Source organism: Falco naumanni, chromosome 9 (genome assembly GCF_017639655.2).
Source record: "Falco naumanni isolate bFalNau1 chromosome 9, bFalNau1.pat, whole genome shotgun sequence".
NCBI lineage: Eukaryota > Metazoa > Chordata > Aves > Falconiformes > Falconidae > Falco > Falco naumanni.
Window position 1 is genome coordinate 8,381,034 of NC_054062.1, and position 22,817 is coordinate 8,403,850.

At 47.6% G+C, this 22,817-nt stretch overlaps 2 protein-coding genes and 1 non-coding gene across 3 annotated transcripts; 1 reads left to right on the top strand and 2 right to left on the bottom strand.

Moving 5' to 3' along the window:
• Positions 1 to 530: 530 nt before the first annotated feature.
• On the bottom strand, positions 531 to 3,563 carry LOC121093840 (ly6/PLAUR domain-containing protein 1-like). Its single transcript, XM_040606730.1, has 3 exons — positions 3,002 to 3,563; positions 1,657 to 1,797; positions 531 to 1,464 (listed from the first exon to the last, which is right to left on the bottom strand). Exons 1-3 carry the CDS (start codon positions 3,075 to 3,077, stop codon positions 1,268 to 1,270), a joined length of 414 nt encoding a protein of 137 aa, XP_040462664.1. The 5' UTR covers positions 3,078 to 3,563; the 3' UTR covers positions 531 to 1,267.
• Positions 3,564 to 5,948: 2,385 nt separating this feature from the next.
• LOC121094358 lies at positions 5,949 to 6,076 on the top strand. The gene has a single exon (XR_005829827.1). It is a non-coding gene; the product is annotated as a U6atac minor spliceosomal RNA (small nuclear RNA).
• A 1,460-nt stretch (positions 6,077 to 7,536) lies between these two features.
• On the bottom strand, positions 7,537 to 21,542 carry WDR5 (WD repeat domain 5). Its single transcript, XM_040606928.1, has 14 exons — positions 21,426 to 21,542; positions 19,532 to 19,722; positions 18,537 to 18,645; positions 17,393 to 17,466; positions 16,385 to 16,474; positions 15,625 to 15,714; positions 14,439 to 14,522; positions 13,307 to 13,362; positions 13,110 to 13,156; positions 12,242 to 12,317; positions 10,838 to 10,871; positions 9,982 to 10,056; positions 9,600 to 9,687; positions 7,537 to 8,624 (listed from the first exon to the last, which is right to left on the bottom strand). The coding sequence occupies exons 2-14, from the start codon at positions 19,610 to 19,612 to the stop codon at positions 8,524 to 8,526; spliced, it is 1,005 nt and encodes a 334-aa protein (XP_040462862.1). The 5' UTR covers positions 19,613 to 19,722; positions 21,426 to 21,542; the 3' UTR covers positions 7,537 to 8,523.
• Positions 21,543 to 22,817: the final 1,275 nt, after the last annotated feature.

Consider the following 22,817-nt stretch of genomic DNA (forward strand, 5'->3'; position numbering starts at 1 on the left):
TGACCGCGGTGGAGGGGACCGTGATGGAGGGGACCACGGCGGCGTCTCGCCCCTCGCTTCTCCCCGAGATGCTGCTGGATGACAAGGTGGCCCACACCACACCGGGACCCCCGGCCACCAGCTCTGTCCCCTCCGCTGGGAGCCCTGTCCCCAGCCTCAGCCGATACATGGGAATTACATTGGAGAGGGCTGATGCCGCGGAGGATTTGTTGCAGGAGCTCAGCACAGCACTCATCCGCACAGATAAATAACCGGTAGCGAGAATAACTCCACCTGCCAAGGAAATGTTTCTTACTCCCCTGAAAATCATAAGGAACATTTAAAGGGGGAAGAGGGGGAATTGGTTAGTGTTGCTGTTCTTGTCATTTTTACAGGATTTGTTTTCTGATTTCCTACTATTTCGACTCTTCAGGACGTGAACATGTTTTGTATCAGCCCCAAGGTGCTTCTGCTGGGAAGGTGCTCCAGATAATATTTTTAGTAGAGTTTTAACTTGTTTTCTGACATACATCTGATAAATGTCATCAAAAGCTGTTGTTTTGCATGGAAAAGGTCTTTTGCATTATTTTTTTAATCTAAAGAAAAAGATTAGAATAAAAATATTTCATTCATTTCTCACCAGTAAGATTTATGCTGTTTCCCTGGTGATAAAAGCACAAGGCTGGCTCTTCAGACATATGCATTTAATTCCCAACTCCACCACAAACCCCCATGATGACCTTGAACAAGCCACTCGGGCTCCGATCCGTACAGGATGAGATTTTTCTGTTAAAGCTCCCATTTGGCCTCTTTGGTTGGGATAACATCTGCAAAAACCACTCATTTCAAGTGAGCACCCTGATCCCCATCCCACCACCCATCCATCCCATGGGACCCGACTGAAGGTGCTGCCCAGTGTGGGTGCCCCAGCCCTGCACCCCGAAGCCCCCCCGGGCGGTGGATGCCCTCTTGTGGGAAGAGCTGGGCTCGACACCCCGTGGGGTCGTGGGCAGAGCCCCCACAGGTACCCACAGGTGGCCGTGGGTACCCCTGGCCCCGCGGTCCTCATACCCCAGCCTGGAGCGGGGACCCCCAGGCCCCTGCCCTCCCCGCAATGCAGCCCTACCGCCGGGGCATCACCGAAACCTTTCCAGGGTAAAGCCTTCGGCACCTTTTATTGAGGAGAGGAGAGAGGAGGCGTCCTGTCCACCCGTAAGAGAGGGATGGGGGCATCTCTGCTTCTGGCCCCCACCCCGAGGGTCCCATGGCCCTCCCAGCCCTGGGGGGCTCAGGTGAGGAGCAGGGCAGCAAGGATGCAGGGCAGCAGAAGGCAGCCGCCAGTGAGGCCAGGGGGCGGCTGGGGGGCTCTGGGGGAGCCGTTGCAGAGGTCTGTGTCACAGCAGTGGATGCGGACCCCTGGCAGCTCCTGCTGCTGGCAGTGACGGGAGGTGGCACAGCCGCTGGTCAGCAGGATGCCCAGGACCACTGCAAAGCAAGCACAGCGTGGGATGTCAGGGCCAGGGGGACAGCGGTGACAGGCGGGGCAGAGGGTGATGCTCTGCCAGCCTTGCACCAGGGCCAGGCCCCGTTTGAAGGCTGCAGGGTTGCCTTTGGGATGCGAGCATCGCCGGCTTGATCAGGCACCCGTGGCGACCCCAGCCCCCCGGGCAGACTCACCGCTCTCTGTCTTAATGCAGAACCGGTGTTTGAATCCCTGGTGGGAGTGGGAACAGGTGATCACCTCTGGGTTAGAGCACCCCATGTCCACGTTTTTGGTGCCAACGATGATGTTGCAGCCATAACACTGGAGTCCGGACACTAAACAAGAACCAGATGAACCACAACTGGATTTTATCAGGGGGAGAATACTTCATCTCCTTCCTAGCTGCTCTCTAACGGCTTTGCAGCGCTCTCTGCCTTGCCAAGTCACATCAAGCGCTGAGCCAGAGCCCGAAGCTGCCTGCCCACTTGTTTACCCACTGGGCCCAAAAAATATAAAGCATCTCCCACTAGATGTCAGTGCGAAATCAGAGATTAGCCGGAGAGTTGAGCTGGGATCAAGCAGTGGGAACAAGGGAGCTTTGAAACAGGGTTTGAGAAGAGTAGGGGAAACCTCCCAACCACAGACACCACCGAGCCAGGGCTCGGCTGGTCTCTGAAACAGCTTTTCCCTGTTTCACCAAATTCCTCCAGTTTTAGCTGCGCCTGCGTTGGAGGCATCCATGCCGGAGGGATGGCTGCAGGAGCACGGTTGGGGTTTCTCCCTGAATTCCCTGATGGCAGGATCTGTCAGGGGGGTAAAACGCCTCAGAAGCAGAAGGAAAATCCTCGTTCAGTGCAACTGCCAGGCAACACACCCGGGACAGTGGCGCTGGTGTGTGTCCCAGAGCTTTGCACCTTGTACCGGTGGCAGCTCAGTGTTTCCGTGCAGGGTCAGCGACTGTGTCTGAGAACTGCTTGTCCTGGACCAGCATGGGAGCTCAGCCATTTCTTAGATTTCTTTAAAAAAACCCATCCTTCAAAGGATATTAATTTACATCATCCACAGAGTTTAAGGCAAACGCAGCACCTGATCTCTGTGTTGATTAATCACAGCAACAAAAATCAAGTTGGGCTTGCTGTGGCCGTTGCCTTTTCCCACCTCTGAATGCCGACCCAGAGCCCTTCCCGTGCCTGACCTCGTCTGCTCCCACGGGGCTGTCAGGAGGTGGGTGAGCACCCTCGCACAGCCAGGCAGGGCGAGGGGGTCCCTGCCCCGGCAGGAGTGGGGGAGGGGAGCCCAGGGGATCCCGGCTCCTGGCCCACGCTCCGTGCCCACCTGCCCTTGTTTCGTACAAAACGTGATGACATTAGCTCCATCCTAAACCCGCTAACACGCAGCTACATCGCTTAGGGCAGGAATGGCCCCAAATTCATCCCCAGGATAAATCACATCTTAACAACCAGCATTTAGGGAGGATGCAAACAACCATAACTCCGAAGGATGGGGTACATGCCGCACCCAGGGGACAGCAGCACTTACCCTCTGGGAGGACGAACACCACAGTCATCAGAGAGAGGATCCCATGGGCACCTCCAGGCATGTGTCCTGAGAGCATGGGGGTCGGCTCCCAGAGCCCGCGGGGGGCTCGGAGGGCAAACGCCGGTGTCTGGGGCAGCAGGCAGAGATGGCCTCTCCTCCTGGCTCTTTCCCCCAGCCGTGCACGCCGCTTGCTTTTCACCTGCAAAACCCTCCACCAGAATAAAGGGAGATGCCGTCAGTTCAGCAGAGAGCTGGCTGCTCCTCGCTTCTCCGGCCAGCCCCGTGGCACCTGGTCTCGTTATGCCAATGCTTAATTTCTCCCTTTTCCTCCTGAGAAATTCTCCGATTCTTTCAGTTCATGCACAGACCTGAGTGCATATGTGCTACCCTCAGTTATTTCTGTCCTATTTCCTCTGTCCACGATCACTTCCCATTAATACTACCGTGCAGCAGCTCTTGGAGAGAAATTCTCCCTAATCAAGATTTAGTTTTAAATCCACTTCGAAATCCTCTAATTCAGTTGGATTACGTAGAAGGGGTTTGGGGAGATGTGTGTTTTTACTGGGTTTTTTTTCCTCCTCTCTTTCCTTTCTGAGCTGCCTCATCTTCATGAACGGACCCACCGGCTTTCTGTGACATATTGTGCTATTTAAAGAGGGCAGGAATAATTTTATTAAAGAGAAGCAGTCAACTAATTTTAAATCCAAGGCTTGAGATTCTCTAACAAAGTACAGCCCTGGGGATGGCTGTGGGGTTAAAAGGAAAACTTGAAGGAGATAGGAGTGGGTTTGAATGTATCATATGCCTTTGCATACAAGAAAATAGTTGCCTTGATAAAGCAGTAAGGGGCGAAACGGGGCCAGCCCCGGGCTTGCATCGGCTCTGGAGGGAGGATGGAGGATGGCTGGGGCTGCTGGGGGCTTGGGAAGGTGGCCAGGGGCGCAGCGGAGGCAAGCACCGAGCCATGATGGCTGTGATCCTGGGGGGCCAGGATCAGACCCACAGCCACATGGGGCATCACGGACATCACCAGCTGCAGGATCAGGCCCCCAGACCCCTGTTGGCTCCTCCACTGCTGTCCCCGCAAGCAAAGCCCCAGCTCTCAGTGGAGCTAATAGGACTTAGAGAGCTAATGCTTACTAATAAGAGAGCGCGACCGAATGCATAGGATTAAAAAATTAAAATGACAAAATAAGCTGCTTATGTAGCCCATCCAGCAACCGCCTGCTAGCAACACCTGAAACCCCTCACCCTGAGCACCCAGGCAGCCCATGGGCACCTCCTCTGCCAGGCACAGCTCCTGGCCAGGCAGGGGCTTGGACCTAATCTCTACACAGCATCTTCATTAGCAAGTATGCTCGTTAATATTTTACTGGGAGGCAGCACAAACTTGCCCATGTTTGGGCATCTACGGCTCAGGATGGGGCAATTAGCACCTGGGAGAAGTGCCGAAATAATGCAGCTTATTTATTCAAATCACTTAAACCACCCACGGTGTCTCGATTGCCTCAAAACAACACGATTATAACGAATGTCTAACACAGCAAAGCCTGAAAGCCTCGGGGAGAAGGGATAAAACGCAGGAAATGGGATTGATTTAAACACATGCATAAATCAGAGCATTCAATAAGGAGGGGAAACTAACTTTTAATCCCCTAATAAAGTCTTATGTATCTGGAAGGAGCTGGAAGGAGCAGCCAGGAGCAGCCGGGCTTGGTGGCAGCAATGCACAGCAGTGCACAGTGGTGCACAGTGATGCACAGTGATAAGCAGCGGTTCGCAGTGATGTACAGCGATGCACAGTGATGCACGGTGATGAACAGCGATGCACAGTAATGCACAGTAATGAACAGTGGTGCACAGTGATGAACAGCAGTGCACAGTGATGAACAGTGGTGCACAGTGATGCACAATGATGCACAGCAATGCACGGTGATTCACAGTAACGTACAGCGATGCACAGCTGGTAGGCCCAGGGCCATGCACCCCACTGGGCTCAGCACCTGGCTCTGCAGCTTCATCCAGCCAAGCGGTTCCTCCAGCACATGGCACCAGCTGGCCTTTCCCGCTGGGAACCAAGCGGGAAGCGCCGGGAGAGCCATTGGGACCCAGGGACAGCACGGTGCCACTGAACCTGGCGTCGGTGGGACCAGCAGTGGGATGCTGGGGTGGGTTACCCAGTGGGAGCATCGCCCCAACCCAGTGCCCAGGGCTGGGCTGAGGGGCAGCTGGTGCAAATTTAGCCCCGCGGTTTTGGTTTTATTGTCTTGCAATCCAGACACATTTATCAGCTCAGGGGCAGCAGGAACACGTCGGGAAGCAGCCTTCTTCCCCTGACTGAGAAAAATTTGATCAGCAAATCCCCCAGAACACTGGTGTTCCCACTTAAACCTTTGCGATACCCGGAGAGACGGCTAAACCCTGCGCAGATTAGACGGGTCCGCCTGCAAATCCTGCTTTAGCGCTCATCCCCGCGGCGGGCCACGTCGCACCCCCGCCCCACCACCCACCGCCGGCGGCGCTCCAGCCCCAGGCCCCGCACTCGCCCGAGGCGGGACTCGAACCGCCGTCCCAGGGCTCTCCCGCCGCCATTAGCGAGGCGGAAGCAGAAGTGCCCTCCCCCGGGAAACGCGCCCGCGGTTCCTTAGGGCTCGGCGGCGGCAGCAGGGGGCAGTCGAAGAGGACTGGGGCTGCGCTCTGGTTGGCTGAGAGTGATGAATACATTAAAACAGCGGCGGAAAGCGCGCGTCTCTGCTCTTTTAACGGGGTTGTTGGGGAGGGTTTATCCTCATTCGGGGGGAATTAGCGTAAAAATTTTAGGTAGGGTGAGGAAGAGATGAAAAATCGAGAAAGAAAGAGAAAAAAAAAAGGTGAATTTCTCCTCACTGTATGCTGAATAGTAGCTGCTTAGTGGAGGTATAAATAGCTCGGGCCCGGCAGGGCGGTTGTGTTGTATGAAAGGAGAGAAGGTTAGCACTCCCCTTGATAAGGATGGAAGAGGCCCCAGTGGCCTGTACAACACGCATACGGTTAAGGCACTGCCACCTACTTCGTGGCATCTAACCATGTTTTTCTTCATTACTTTTTTTTTTAAAAGTACCCCTAACGCGCACCCAGCTCCCTCCTTTTCTCTCCGCCTAGCGGCACCCAGCACAGCCGAGCCCCAGGGCAACAGCTCTTTCCCTCAGCAGGCTGCAACGCGCTCCAGCGCCATCAGCCTGCACTTAACACACGCAAAGCTACATCCTTCCTACTGCAGAGAAGAGCCAGCCCAGCCACACACAAACTTTGGTTTCAGCGCTGTACTTGACAAGATTAGCTAATCCTGGCTGTCAAACCACCCCTGACATGCCAGACTGGATACAATTACAGCTAAATAGAGCTCATGCCAGTAGACCCCAGCGTTATTCCTAGGTGGGATACCAGGGACTTAAGCACAACGTTCATAAAGTGCAGCTTTCTTAATAGATCCTTTACAGCAGGGCTCTTCGGTTTGGGGAAAAAGAATATCCTTCAAGAGATGTCCTCCTGACAACAGGAGAACCATCTCCCTTTTTCTCCGTAGCTCTCTGGCTCAGAAGGCAGGGAAACAGCTACACCAGCAAAGCCATTCACACAAACACAGCTGCATGGCAAGTACGATGCTACAAAACATTCTTGAATTTCTGTAAAAATGCTTTGCTGGAGTAATATACCAGCTTCTCCACACTGGTAAAGCAGCACATCCACATCCTGCAATTGAAAGGTTTCACTGGCCTGTGAGAAAAAGACTGGTGGAAAAAAAAATAAAAGTAAAGAAATTGATTATTTCAGGAGTGACGCTCAGTAGGGCTAGAGACACAGTGTCCTTTCCTGGGGGATAATGAAAAACCTCAAAAGACAGTGATATTATTAACAGCCATTTTAGCACCAGCTCAACATGAAATCTATTTTTATATTTTAAAAAGCTATACCTCATGTCTTGCAGCTGTCTTCTTCTCTAAGGGTAAAGCAAGGCAGTCTCGGAGCAGCCATGAGAGGAGAGGTTTGTACTGTAATTGATTTTCAGTTATCATCAAGCACATGAGGTCGATATGAAAAATAATAATGGGTTTTTGTTTCACCAGGAACAAAACATCCCTTTGGAGCAGAACCCTTTGGGTACAATAAAACCCGTGCCTCAACACAATTTTTAACCAGCACAAGCAAACTCCTGGATCGCCACTCAGCCTGCCCTGCCCATTCTGCAAGGAGAGGGCAGCAGGATTCCTTTCCCCTTAGCTAAAGGTCTCTGTGAGGGTTTGTACTAATGTTGCCTCTGCCGAGGACGCCTTCAGTTCAACCCTCTTACTTCCTTTAAACAAATTTTGACGTGAGTTATGCTCCTCTCTTCTTTCTCCATAACAGATGTAAAGCACCACGCTGCTGCTCCTTTCTTCCTCCTCCTCTCCTTGCTCAGCGGAACTGCTACAGAAATACTTCCTTCTAAAAGTGTTTTTTAAAGAAGGCTTCTTCGGACACAGACACTTCACATTATTACACTCTTACCACCAGCATACACATAAAATCCCACCTTTTTATTATGGCATATGGTATTTTTCTGGATGTGTAAATACCACATGGGTATGACAAAAAGGGAAAGAAATACCAACGCTGAAATAGGTACAGAGTCATGCCATTATCAATACAGTTTCATACGATGGGTTTTCAAGATACAAAAGTCTGGGTTTTTTCTTTTTACATTGAAATAACTTTACAGTGTTCTGTGAGCTTGCTTTATAACCAGAAGAGAAAAAAAAATTAAAATATGCTGAGAACAACTACAAGCAAGATTCATTTTAATGGTTAACAGAAGAACTGTAACTTTGCTCTAGAACAGTATCTATTAAACACACGTAACGAGGTAAGCAACTATACAGAAGGTAAGAGGAGCTTTCACCACAGGAGTCAAGTCAGGGGCAGGAAGAGGGAAATCTGGAACTGCATGGTTTTATTTGGTCACAAAGTTTGAGCTGAGTGTTTAAAATGAAGCACCCTTAAAGATGCAGTACTCCTATTTAAAACAATACAGAAACTTCCCAAGAGACTAGAACCTACAGTCTGGAAAAAAAATTAAAAATTAGACATTTAAAAAAAATTCCACACATCTCTAGGCTCATGACTTAACTTACTGTTACAAAGTAGAGTGGCAGCTCTTCCTTAGGCAGCAACAGTGCCCAGAAGTAATGCCACCAAAAAGTACAGTATCTTTGGGGTGTCCAATACAAGGCTGACACTTCTAACGCGATGTCAGAATGATCCATTTGTCTGCCAAAAGATTAGGCAAGAAAAGGAGACACTGCATCTTTTTTTTTTTCCCACCACGTTGCCCGGTTCTAGCAAAGAGCTAAGGCGTTTTCTTTGGGCCAAGACTAACAGAAACCACTTTATCAAATATTCTTCAGGTTTCCTGCCATACTGGATTTATTATTCTCATGTGGTTTTTTTTAATATTTTTTTAAAAACATTTTTTCCTGACAGTCTCTAAAGTGATACTGGAACATTTAACAGTCACTCTTCCACAGTTTAATTGTTTTGTCGTTTTCTAGTGCCGCTGATGCAATGATGTTTTCTGTTGGGTGACAAGCTGTTGAGATTACAACATCTATGCAAAAAGAGAAGACAGACAAATATCATTATTTACAGCAGTGAAATGTGGCCCACAGCAGGCATTTCTCAAAATGAATGTGTACTGCTACCTCATTTCAAAGCAGCATAGCAAAGTTACTATTTCCTTGTAATGGAATTACAAATGCATTATTCATAAATATTTTACAATTACCGCTTCTCTGTGAGAAGAAACTAGCAAAAAAGAATTGACAGTATTAGTTGGAAATGTTTGACAGGTTTTAAAATGTAAGAACTCTCTCAATTCTAGTTGTTGCTTACTTCCAAACAAGAACTCTTGGCATATCATATCGGACACAGCTAATAAAGACCCAGGTCAATTTTTTGTTTCCAGCATCCTATTCGATGCTCAGATAGCACTTCATCTTCACAGCCTTGCCCTAGCCTGAAAATGAAAACCTGCTGCCACTTACAGTCCAAATCAATGGTCCTGCAAAGGAATAAGCACGCTTAGATTTCACAGCACCGTTCCTTCCAGTCAGTGGAGTGAAAGTGCTGCTCTATTACGGGATTCAGACTGAAGTATCCATCAGGTGACATCTCAATATACGCTCAGCACACACTCAACTCTGCCTTCAAGAACAGGGACACAGACAGACATCTACAAACAGCAGGACCACATCAGTCCTCATCCTTTCAAGAGCTGCAGCTTTGGAAGGTGTTAATAGGCAACTCCAAGTCACTGAGTCACTTCAGTATCTCAACAAGTTCTGAACTCAAGGAAATCTCTTTTGTAAGCTGATGTCGAAGTTATCACTGGGAAAGAATAAACACTTGCAACGCTCATAAAAACGGAGCAAGCTCCTAGGGTTCAATTAAGCTTCAGCCAGTCAAGCATTTATGGGTCTGACAGTCAAAAGTACACATCAAAGAGAGAATGCTCAAGCTAAGCCCTCATTACAAGCTGACAAGAGCAATACTCCATCAATAAAAACAAAATCCTCTTCCACACCTGTATGTCCTTGTAATTTCTGTACAATCTCTTTTGTCTGAAGGTTCCAAATATAAACGAGGTTGTCTTCTGAACCAGACACGATCCACTGGAGGGGCACAGAAAAAAAAACAGAGCAAGTTATTTTAATCTTTCTCCTCATCTGTATCTAACTTATTATTCAGTAAACACTTCCAGTGTCATCACATGAAAGGGAACTTCCAACATTATATGACCCCTTGATGCGGTTCATTCTCTCTCAGCCTCTGTTCAATGCATATAGGCAGCAGATGGGAACCAGCACCCACCAAAGGAGGTTTCCAACCCCAAACTCCAGTTTCTTCTACAGAAAACAGCAGCAGAAACTGCACATCGGTAAAAAGCATCTCAGATAAACACTAACCTTTCCACCAGTAACGGAGAAATTTGCAAATATGCAGTACTTCTCATTTTTGTGTCCTGTGTAAGTCTTCAGGCACTACAAGTGGAGAGTCACAAGACATTAATACAGCTGGGAGGTAATTTTCTCAGTCAAGGACAAATTGTCTTGGCAGAAAAGACTAAACCTATCTGCCTGTGTTTCCCACCCTGCCAACTTATCTAAAGGATGCAGAGGGCATCCCTGCCCTGCAACACTAAACAATCTGGCAGGGGCAGGGAGGGAGGGGAAGCTCTAAATTTGTCACATTACCACAGAGAAAAAGCGCAACAAAAATTCATTGTTCATAAAGAGAAAAATGCAGAAATATAGTTTTACTTAACATATCAGGGCCATGCAGGAGCCTAATCGCAATTCTGGGTTGGTTTTTTTTCCAAAGGCATCTTTAGTCATTGCATCATAGAACAGTTTGAGATGATTTTTAAAGGTCCCTTCCAACTAAGTCCAACCCCCCTGCACTGTCCAGGGACATCTTCACTAGACTGGGTTGCTCAGAGCCCTTCCAGCTTGACTTTGAACGTTTCTAGGGATGGGGCAGCTACCACCTCTCTGGGCAACCTGCTCCGGTGTTTCGCCACCCTCACTGTAGAAAATTTCTTCCTTATATCTAGTCCAAATCTAACCCCTTTTAGTTTAAAATGAGTACCCCTTGCCCTATCGCAACAAGCCTGCTAAAAGTTTATCCTCTCCAATAAAGCAGTATTAATACTTTTCTCCTGTAATATTCATAAAATGTTAGGCAAGTTTAAAAGCACATATGAAATTCAGATTTTCCTATAAGCTTAGTTAGGTCTACATAGTGAGACAAGATTGGTTTTACCTTTCCTTTGCTGTAGTCCCAAAGTTTAAGAGTGCTATAAAACAACAGAAAAACAGATTTTAGTTCTTGTGGGGGTGGGGTGTTCATCTGACAATTTCCTAGCAGCAGAAAAAGTCTCTTCATCCCAGAGTTCTTAAAGTCTGCATAGATCACTTTAGCCTGGCTTTGCAATGCAGCATTAGTTAACCCCAAAGTATCAATTTTACTGCCATGCCATTCAAATTCTCCTCCGTCAAAAAGGGGGTATTTAAGCACTTCCCCTCACCTGCAAGTTTCTTTATAAATAATGACCAGACAACTAGGAAAGCGATCGGCAGGATAACAGACAAATTACAGGGACAGAGGATAAGGTTATTTGGCAGACATCCCCCAACGCCCAAGGCATCAAAGATTCATATAAATTTCATTAGACATCATCTTTCTCAGGGCGAGAAACCCACTAGAATCAGAGATGGCCCTGGAAATGATCCCCTTTCCCCCAGTTGTTTTCAGAAATCAAATCCTGCTGAAAGTAGATACAGATCAAAAATACATACACACCGCCCTAGTTTTTCACCTTACAATCCTGCGCCAGGTTTCAGGGAAATAAACACTGGATGAGGCATCCTCAACCTGTTGAAGCCTAAGCCAGTGCAGAGCAAGCAAACGAGCACACTACTGAGTACAATTTGGACATGAAGAGAGTGTCACTTGTTTCGGGCAAGCACCAGGCTCTTCCACAGACTAAGCAAGCCTCGTGCATGTCCAGATACAGACCAGCTATACATCCAGACTACTGTCAGAGCTTACAAGATAGTCCCCTTTCTCTTCCACAGGGAGCCCAACACGGGTTTTCTCTGCTTTTCATTGACTCATTGAAAAAGGCAGGCAACAGTCTGTGGTATCTTTTGTACAAAGATGCTCAGACAAGGAAGGCATCAACCTCATGACCTAGGAAAGGAAGGTCTCACGAAAGCAACAGCATCATTACTGACTGTGAATGGAGACACAGCCTTAGTCACTGCACAGAAACTCTCCAGGTGAATCACTCTCAATCAGCCCACCTGCACCGCTTTCATGCCTTACACAAAGTTATTTATATACTGCAGTCTATTACAGGCTAGATTTTCTGTCTCTCGATGCTACAAAAGAATCATACAATCAATACAAGGAATGTTGAGGTTTTGAAAGGTACAGGAAGGAATGAATGGGTGTTGCAGTCACTAAGCAGCACCAAGACTTTCAGATGACCCAAGCCCTGCCCGCGCTGTTCGCAAAGCATACCGTGCAGGCTTTTTAAGTTTGATAGCATATACAAACTTGTGTAGTTTCATTACTGTGATAGCTAAAGTGTAGCAACAAAGTTTCATCTGACACTCAAATACTTCAAAACCTGTGGGGTTTGGGTTTTTTTTAAATACTTACTTGTCCAAAGTTGCAGCTAGTATGTATTTGCCATTTGGTGAGAATTTCACAAAAGACACAGGAGGGTTATCATCATCTACAGTGAAAATAAAAGCAGTATTTAGTACACAGTTGTATTATCTCACTGGCAAAGAATTTCTTTTGACAATAATTTGTTGTTAATTGTTTTGCTGAAACAAGCTTTCAATTTTCTTGTCCCTTGCTACTTCAAGAAAAAGATAGGTGTAGGAAAGGTGATCATTTTCATTAAAGAAAAGGATTTTAAGCATTTTGCTCACATTTTAAATAACCCTTTGTAACTGAACTTCCCTTCCTTGCATCAACAATTCACAAAGTCCATATCTCTACTTTTTAAACATTATATTAGAATACAAGCCACTGATTTGCAGAGCCATATAACTTGTCTATATAAGTGCTTTGTAAGAATATGAAGGACTAGGTAACATATGCCCAGCAGGTGGTTGCCTTTCATTAGCTATGTTCACAAGATGCCTTCATGCATCTTGCAATAAAAAGGCAGCTTGTGTTGTCACAGACTACCTGTTTCTACCATATCCAACAGCACAAACAATTTTATCACTGCAGTTTTGAAGTGCTGCACAGCAACCACTACACAGTCAAATGATCGAAAAACCTCGGAAAACTCATTTTTCCACCTACACTCAAAGCTTAAGCAAGTTTTCATTCACGGGAGAGGACAGTTTCTCTTATTGCAATAGACAGGAGAACAACAGTGTACTAACAGCACGGTAGGAAGACAGTACAACAGAGCTTAAGGAAGCCACTGTTCACAGCAATGATGCAGAATACCTATGTCACAACTTAACAGTGAAAAGTAAGAGCAGAAACAAGAAATATTCCTACTTACCAATCAGTGTTTTCAAGCACTGCCCTGATGCTGTATCCCAGATTCGACTATTAAAGACACAGAAGAACTGTTACTATTGGTTTTTAAGACTTTGTTCTGATTTTAACATTACAAATACAAGCTTTCTTTAAAAAGTCGTTTTTTTTTTAAAATGCAAAAGGTCTGAACAGTGCCACAGGCAAGAAATAACAACTTACCAGAGTCCATCATAGCTACTTGACACGATCAGGGATCCATCACGATTAAAATGCACCTGTAATATTATAGAAGGGGAAAAACAACTTACTGATGCTCATAAAGATCAAATATTTAAGCTCCACTGAAAAGACTGTCTTCTATTACTGACACTGCAATTCATGTGGATAGAGGCAGAAAGTTAACACAACATACAGACACAAGTTTAGATGGGTAACATCATCAAAACCAAGACTCCCCCGCAGTTTGTCTGACAAAGAGGGATGGATGTTAACTACAGCTGTTTATTCAAGCATCAGGGACTGGAATACATGTTTCTTCAGAAGCTAAGAAAAACACGTGATACTCTGTTCAGACAGCATTAGCTGCTCCAACAATGGTAGTATAAAACCTGGGGAACAGTACCTTATAATTCTAAGGGCATGGAAATTTACCTCACAGGTAGCCAGCCACACATGTTTCAAGGTCAATTCATTGCTTTGAACTACACCTCAAAATACTGTGGTTTTAAATAATAATTACTAACATATTTGTAAATGTGAGATATCTTCTACACGAGGCAGAACAATCATGTTCCAACAGCCATGGCTTAGCACATCTGAGAGGCAATTTTTTTTTCAGTTTCCTTCATTTCAAAAACATTAAGAGTTGAACACCTTCTGGTTTTCTTTCATTTGAATGGATAGTGCTGTATTCCAAGCTACCTTCACCTATTAGACAAATGAGATTTGAAACAGAGCATACTATGGAACTACCCTGCTCTCAACTTTGGTAACAGCCTGGAACACAGAAGTAACAGACATACAGGTTGTTCTCTGAGCCTCAAAATGATCACAAACGTCTACCACAGCATCAGACAGCTAGACTCGGGCATGGCTGGCACACCACTATTCATTGCTCCCCACATTAACACCCAGAACCAAAATCCATACCGATCTTACAGAAACCACTGTTCATTTCATTCTCACTGAGCAATGACCACTGGCAAATCAGCCACAGCTCATCCACTACGCCCTCTAAGAAGGGCTTGATAATAAGAGTTAGAGCACAAACCTACTCCTCTACAGAGGCAGGAGTGGAGCTCTGCTAAACAAAACAAACATGTAGTACGTTCATTGATCAGAAGGGACTTACAGCTGAAACTGGGTCAGAATGAGCAGGCAATGTCTTGAGGCACTTCCCTGTTTTCACATCCCATATCCTCACGCTTTCATCAAACTGAAGATTGAAGAAATGCACAAGGTGGTTTAATGGTGCACCTATTCGAGGCATGCAAGGTGTTATAGCCTGACTAGACACACGTGCCTTCCTCCAGCTGCATCAGAAAACCTAGTAAACGAGCACTGCACAGGGCAAAAATGACGGCCTGGGAACACAGCTCCCTGAACTCTTCCTCTCCGTGCAGGAAACCTGAGTGTTGAGGATGGGTTAAGGGCTTGACCGTGGCCCCAGGCAAAGAGAGCAGCAGCACTGCACAGGTCATCCAACTACAAGCTGTGTTTGTGGAGGAAGACAGAGAATTGAAATGGCACAGGGTTGTGATCGGAACCCCCTTGCTCCCAGCCCTTGGTAATGTGACGAGCGTAACTAACGCCATTTTATAAGGCAAGCAGCCATTCTGTGTGACTGAGCAGGCCATGTATTCCTTCCCTTTCCCTCGTTATCAGGCCCTGAACAGATTGGTCCCAGGCACCTGGCCAACCCGGTGGTGGTGCTCAGCCCGTCCCAGAACAGGGAGGTGTAAGAGCACACAGAGCACCGTCCACAGAATCAAGCAGTCACAAGTCTTAATCAGAAAATTTGGACCAGAACTGCTGCTGGACACTGAGACCATGACCCACCCCCCAGTAGCCAGGGAGGCCCCCCACCATCATGTGCTTCCTCCAAGGACTGGTGCGTATTCTTTTATTTTATATGATTTTTGACTCTAGATTATGATTGTTATATTGATACAGCAAACCATGTATTAAGATCTGACCTAATCTGCAGAGGGTCCAGGTGATGAGAAGTCATACTCTGAGTTAAGTCAGAATCTAGGGGATTAGAAATCATAAGTTGCTGTATTATAAATTCCATATTATGCTACCTGTAAATTGTACCACATTGACCTTGTTTTAGAAATCCTAGGCCATTCTAATCATAAGTTCTGTGTCATACTATCATACTATCCTGTTAAGAAAATAAAGCTTTAATTGTAACTACAACTTAGTGCCATCATTGTGCCAAGGATCCCTAAAACAACCTGTCTGTCCCCTTAGTATGAGGTAACAGGGGTGTGCTGTACTTGCTCTGCATAAAGAAAAATTAAAAAGGCACTTACTGATCCAGAAACGATGAGGTTTGACTGAGGGTTGAAGTTGCAGCAGAAAACGTAGTTACTGTGCCCTTTCAATGTCTTTAAGCACTTACCCTGAAATAAGATTTAGCAGAGTTAAATAAACAGCATCCTTCAGCGCCACAAATGCATGCAAGTAAGCTGCATTAAGGTTAATCGCCGTGCAGCACACAAAGAAACCATCTCTAACCCCAGATTTAGATGGGCAGAGGACCAGCGACAGCAAAACAACAGGAAAGAAAACCCCCACATTTTTAACGACTGCAGCCAAGCTACAAATCCTTTGGGCAACACAGGAGGAGCAAGCAATTTAAATACCTAACCAAAATTCAACCAAATTATCCAACCCTCATTGTAATGACAGAAAAGGAAGGCATAGAGAAGCAAAAAGAGCGAAGCTATGATAAGAAGTTACAAGGTTTCATCTGAGAAGCTGCTTTCAGAAATGAAGCCTGCAGCTGCATTGCCACCACAAGGCTTAAGCACTCTCAGAAGATAACCAGGCTCCTCATGATACCCATAAGCATCCCCCTCATTCCGAAAGCAGACAGCGTAACTCGCTCATCATCACAGACCATTCAACCAGCAGCTCATTATAAGCAGGAAAAAGGATTACCCAAAAAGCAGCCAGTGCTTAAAACTCTACCTTCTCTCATCATAGCACACGAAAGCGCTCTCAGAAGACCACCAGTTAAGATGCTAATGCAGGGGGAGAAGGAAGGTAAGGAATAGTTTCTGCCCTTACCGAGCTTACATCCCATATTTTGAGAGTTTTATCATCGGAGGCAGAGACAAGAAGGTTGGAATCTGATGACCAAGCAACATCAGAGATACCCTAAAACAAAGGAAAACAATTATCTTCTCAGCTCTGTTTGTTCACTGACACAGGAAAACGAAAAACAGACTGCATGTATATTCACAGCTGAAGCTTGAAATAAAATTCAGCATTGAGAGCTGGGAATTCATCAATTTGACTGAGTTAAGAGCTCCTTTGACACTTATTCAATTTAAGCTGAGCCATATACTCCAAAAACATCAATGACTTGTTCACATATCTCCTGCCATGACCACCAAAACCCTTTCTCGGCATTCAAAAAGAGCACGCTAAATAAACTAATCTGAACAAGCACCTCCTCTTTATGACAAAGAGCTTGCTCTTCGAGGTCCAAGTCCCTAAAGGCTAGAGGAGAACAAGATTCTACTGTTTTTTCTTTTGGTGAATCTTCATTATTGCTTATGAAACTTCAGCATGTAAGACAGAGGATTTGGGAGTTTGCGTCTTCTTTAGAACTTTGCAGAATGAGTACGTGTTGTGTTTATGTAGGCAAATCGACAAGAAAAATTCAATCTCCTTAAAAGGCAAACCATTCTGCTCCATATACAAAGGAAAAAATGGAACAGGACACAGCATTACAGCTTACAGGGATTTTCACCAAAGAACGCACTGCCCTGTGTCTGAGGGCAGTGTTCCTGAAATGGAGGGACTCAAGAAAATGGCTAGGGAATGGGCATGCAGGTACTCCGCTTCAGCCTACACTTCAGCCCTATTTCCAGCCTGACCTGGTATTATTTCAGCAATTCCAGTCCCAGGCCATTGCACAGGACTGTATAAACAAAGCACAAAATGAGACCGAGGAACAAGCATCCTGCACAAAACCTAACCAAGAATGGAAATTTCTGGATGAGGAAAACAAAGCAAAATTCTTTACAAGTGAACTTGTATTCAAGCACATAATAATCTCCTCCTACTTACCAGTTTATGACCAGATATTGTTTTTTCAAATTTGCCATCATATGCTCCCCAAATTTTGATGAGTTTGTCAGCAGCTGAAATAGAACGTGCCAGTTGAGAGATGAACACCATTAACAGATACAACTGTTCCTTCCAGGTGGAAAGTAGTATGTTAACTACATCTCTGCAAACACTGGGTAGCTCTCCCTCCCCAAGCAAACCTAAGCGTATAAGGTAATATGTAATGGGTAAAAAACACTTTCATACACGCCAAGCTGCAGCAGCTGAGATTACATAAACTGCCTGGAATGCACAGAGTCTCCTGCCGCTTTAGTTTCTCTGACGACAACTTGAGCTTCTACTTTTGTTTTAGATTGCCAGTGGTAAAAGTAATACTGTTCCATAGGAATGCTGAAACGCTTTTGCCCCAAAAGATCTAAAATTACACCACAAGCTGGGCTGAATTAATGCCTGCAAAACCCCCAAACCTATTATCCATGTTAACTTGCAAAACACGCCAGCAAAAAGGGTTGACATTTGTCAGACATTTGGGAAACCCACGTAGGGGAGAGCAAGGGACTCTCATGAGGAAACTCGAACATAAAAACAATGTATATATGGTACACTGCACTGGTCTTATTAAGGCTATCTGCAGTTAAGCCAAAGACTTGAGTCATTCCCACGCCCGGAAGATGCCCGAGTGGCCCTCACCATCCCATTTAACAATATTCCCTTTTATGAGCTTTGCTACCTACCTACTTTAGCTTTACCAGAGCTAAATATTTGCCTGCAGATACTGTACACAAAGTTTAATTGAAAAGCTTAAGCTCTGTCTTTTAGCGGTACAGAAAAGCACAAGGGTTTCCTTCACATGGGGAGAGAAACCTTTGTTTGGTTTTGCCCATTTGCTCAGCAAAGCAAGCTGAACAGGTGAGGGCTCTCCAACTCGGCAACGCATAGAACATCCAGTGTTCAAAGTAACAGAACTTAAAAAGCTTAAAGCACATTATCTCAATGACTGACAGCATTGGTATTGCTCCTTTTAAGAAAAACCACGACACTACATCCCTCCTCCATCTGATGAAGATAACACCAAAGAATGGCAGTTCTCCAAGGCCCACATTTGCATGATTTAGGCGAGATAAAAAAAGAAAGCAATACTTACAGGAGCTGGCTAGCCACTCTCCATTAGGACTAAACTTTACTGATGAGACTGCCTTTGTATGTCCTGCTAATGTGAACTTTAGAGCATAGTTTGGTTTTACTGGCGCAGGCTGTAAGAAAAATATATATGAATGAGTTGAATAAATTCCAGATTTAGTATCTCAGTGACAAGCTCTGTTATCAGACTGCGTCAGTACACAGTAACAGACTGCGTGGATGTTCACCATAATAGAGGCTCCTGCGTTTACATTCCTTCCCTCCCCTCTCCAAATTAAAAAAAAAAATGAAAAACAACAACAAACCAAACACCCTTGCTGTCTGGGGACAGCAGTGCCTTACTGTTGTATGCACGACACCAACTCATTCTTGATAGGCATTTCATCCAAGCCAATAATAAACAGGTTGAGAGTAATCCAACAGTCCAACCACAAAGTGCTTGACAGATCAAAATAATACTCTTGGCATTGATCTGTGTAGCGCCTTTAAGTGTTTGCAGTTTTCATCCTTATCATGAATTAGATCACAGGCCAATTCCTCCATAGCCCTAAAATCCCATTTTTCTTCCCTTTTCAGCCTTTGGGAAGGCTTCCTGGTTAGCCAATAACACCTTCTTTGAGCATCTGTGGGCTTCAAAGAATACGAATAACGACCCACTTTGCAACTAGGATCATAGATTAACCAATCCTCCAGTCACCTCTAGGCACTCCAAGGACACAACCAACCTGTCTTTTTAATGCTCAAAGTGACAACAAGTATTGGTTAGCAACAACTTCCACACCACCAAGAAAAGCCTAGCACTACAGAAGAGGCTGTACTCCATCCGCTTTTCCCATAAAATCCTCAGCACGTTTTCAGCTCGAGCCTGCAGCAGAGGTCTGGAGAAGATTCTTAATCTATTTGAGAATTCAATTCTCTTAATTCTGGTTTGCCTGTTGCATACGCAGGTAGTTGCCATGTGTATTTACACGGATATTGTTCGGAGCCCCACACACACACCTTGCTCTGATTGGTCGACGAGGAAGGAGTAGATTGTGTTTTGGTGGATTCTGCATCTGGCTTCTTTTCTTCTGTTGCCATGGTTCTGAAGCTGGCAAATGAGACTTCTAGTGCTTGAAGGGGGAGAATGAATGTGCTGCTTCAAAAGGCAGCCCTTGCCACAGAGAGGAGAGCTGCACTGAAATGAAAACCTGGAAGAAAAACAAAATATTCTCATTAGCTGTCAGGAAGATTCTCAGCAGCCAGAAGAAGGAGCTTAGCCTAGCTGCAGGTCGCCAGAAGCCAGTATGAGACACCGTATTCTGCGTGTGCGGAGCAACGCAGCAGTATTTTGGGCCTTCGGACCTACTAAGGTGCAAGACCAAGAACCCAAACCACAGCCTTTTACCACTTCTTGGAAAGCTTTTTTCCACTCTGCTCCTTTCCAGATAGAAATAAAGTAGAATCTCTTTTAGGTGTGGCAGGGTTTGGTTATCATATTCCCCAAAATACTTCTAACAAATACTTAGTACATAATAAACACAATGGTTTGTACAAAAGATGGGAAGTACAGTCCAAGGCCTTTGTGGGTTTTTTTGGTTTGTTTTTTTTTTTTTTTTCTCTCTAGATTTATTAAGGTACAGAATACAAGATCATGATCAACACAAAGAACAGCTGGCACTATCAAAGCTTAAGACCCTACTAGATTCCTTTCACTCCTAAACGCATTTCAGGCTTGTATTTCCCTCCTAAATGGTTTGAGCATCAAATCATGCCCTTCTCCGCCTGGGACTGAAAGCCAGCCTTGCAGGAGCCTCCCCAGGCTCGCCGGCTGTGCCAGAACCGACAGCAGCTGGTGGTCAGCGACCGGGGCCGATGCCGCAGAGGGAACAAATCTCCACCGCAGCTCAGCTACCCTTTCAGCTCAGCAACGGAATAACGGACAGCTCACACCGAGAGGGTTCGGCTTGAAAGGATACTCGCACTAGCCCACCCCTCCTTGCACTAGCCCATCCCCGGTACCCTGCTTTTGGCCGATGGCAGGAGATCTGGGTGCGCTGCCAGCACCTCCTGGCATGCGGAGCATCTCCGGCTGGAGGGGACAGGAGGCGCAGAGCTCAGCGCTACCGGCTGCCCCCCGCTTTACTCAGCCCCCGGGGATAAACCGCCGGTCGCAACAATGAGAAATTAAAGTTTCCTACTGCAGCTCAGGCCCTTTCAGCTGGAACTAATCTGGGAACTTGGGCGGGTGCTGCCAGCACTCAGCTCCTCCTCCACACACCCTGGGGGCTGGCCGGGGGGTCCCCGCAAGCACCCAGCACCCTGGGCAGGGACGGGGGGGTGGGGGTCCCCGCAAGCACCCAGCACCCTGGCCCAGGGGGTGGGGTTTGGGATGGGGGTCCCAGCAAACACCCAGCGCCCTGGTCCGAGGGGGAGGAGGGTGGAGGGTCCCCGCCAACACCCAGCGCCCGCACAGCCCCCGCCGCCGGGCACACGGTACCGACACACCCACCGGCCGCCCGCGCCGCGCCCGCCGGCTACAAACGCCCCTGGTGGTGGCGGGGTTGTGTGCGTGCCCCTGCGGGGGGGTTGGGGGGGATGGGGGGGGGGGGTGCAGCCGTGCAGCCCCTTCCTCCCCGGCCCGTCCCGCCCGCTGCAACCCCGTACGGCGCCGCATGCACGCGCGTCTGCAAACCGCCCGCGGCGCGCGCCGGCCCGGTGGTCCCCGCGAGGCAGGCCCGGGCTTGGCGCGCGCCCCCCGCGCCGGGGAATGGGGGGGGGGGGGGGGGGGGGGGAGAGCGGGCTCCGCGCGCTGTGCCTGAGGCGAGGCGGCGCCGCGCGCGGGGAGGGGAGCGGCGGCTGCAGGAGCCCAGCTGCAGGAGCCGGGCCGCCCCCGCGCCTCTCGGTGACTTACCGGGGGAGGGGGAAGGGGGGGGGGGCTGGCGGTGGCGGCGCCGCCGCCTCCTCCGCGGCGAGGAGGAGCGCGGCCGCGGGAGGGGAGGGGGAACGCGGCAGCGGCAGCTCCGGGGCCGCCAGGCGGGGGAATGCGGGACGGCGCCTGCGCGCTGCGGGCCAAAGGCTGCACAATGCCGCTCTCTCCCGGGAGCGCTACGGCGCGGCCCGAGGGCCAAAAAGTGCCGCTTGCGCGCGCGCGGGTGGGCGGTGCCTCAAAGGGGCGGGAACCGCCCGTGCCTCGGCCTCTCCCGCCCTCAGCTCCCGCCGCGGGGTGGGCCTCTGCGCCGCGCCCGTCTGTGAGGAGCGGCCTTCGAGGGCCCCGCAGGCCAGCTCCCGGCCCGGCCCGCCGTGCCGAGCGGGTCCTCTCAGGGCCGCATTTGGCCCCGCTCGGCTTTTCCGTAGCGCTGCGTACCGGCGGGCAGGTACTCGTCCCCCTTGCAGTTCCAGAGCCGTCGAACCTGGCTGCAGAGGGGTTAGATGTGGCTGGGCCGAAACGCACAGGCCAGTCCTTTGGAGACATCAGCACCACAGATAAAAACCTGTATAAAAAGAACTGGGCTAATTCATAGGCTAGTGATGCGTATTATGCAGGAGGTTGATATAAGAGCTGTTTAACACTGTAATAATTGCCTTTTGTAAGCTTAGTGCCTTGTTACCACTGCAAACATAAGCACCAGCTTGTTTGCAGCACTCAGATCCAAAGAGCAGATCCAGTGTGTACTAAAGTTAGTGGGAGCTTTCCCACAAACGTTCATGTCCTTTGGCTCAAATCTGCAGCATTGCATTAATTCTGGTTTCAGTGGAGCCTGTGACAAAGTTATATACATTAGTCATGGTGTTTTCCTAAATCTTGGTTCTTCAGTTGGTGTGCAAGAGCCAACCTATGCGTAGGGTCTGTGCAGAGGTAGGTGCTAGGTGGTAAATCCACGATTCTATGAGTATATCCAAGGCAGTTCAGAGTACCGGCATACAAGGGCCCTGACTTCGAAAACTGTTTCAACTTTTGATTCATGATGGCCAAATGGCCAACTTAAAGTTAAGCATGTGTTGAAGCACTTTTCTGGAGAGCAGTTTTTTTTTTTTCTCTGAACCGCGATGTCGCACAGAACACATCACAGTCTGCTTTCAGTTAAGAGGGAAGAAAAGGAGACACGTGTCATTTACTGGCCCTTTAACACAGGAAGATCTTTGGGCTCCAAAATATTCTAGTGGCAGTTGAGAAAGGAGAGAAAAAAAAAAAAAAAGCTGTAAAAAACCCTGTGGTACAGTGAAGCCAAGGCCTTTCTCCAGCCTGGAAGCCTGCAGCCAAAGTCTGGAGAATTAACGCTGTCGTTTAAACTCAGGGAGGTAA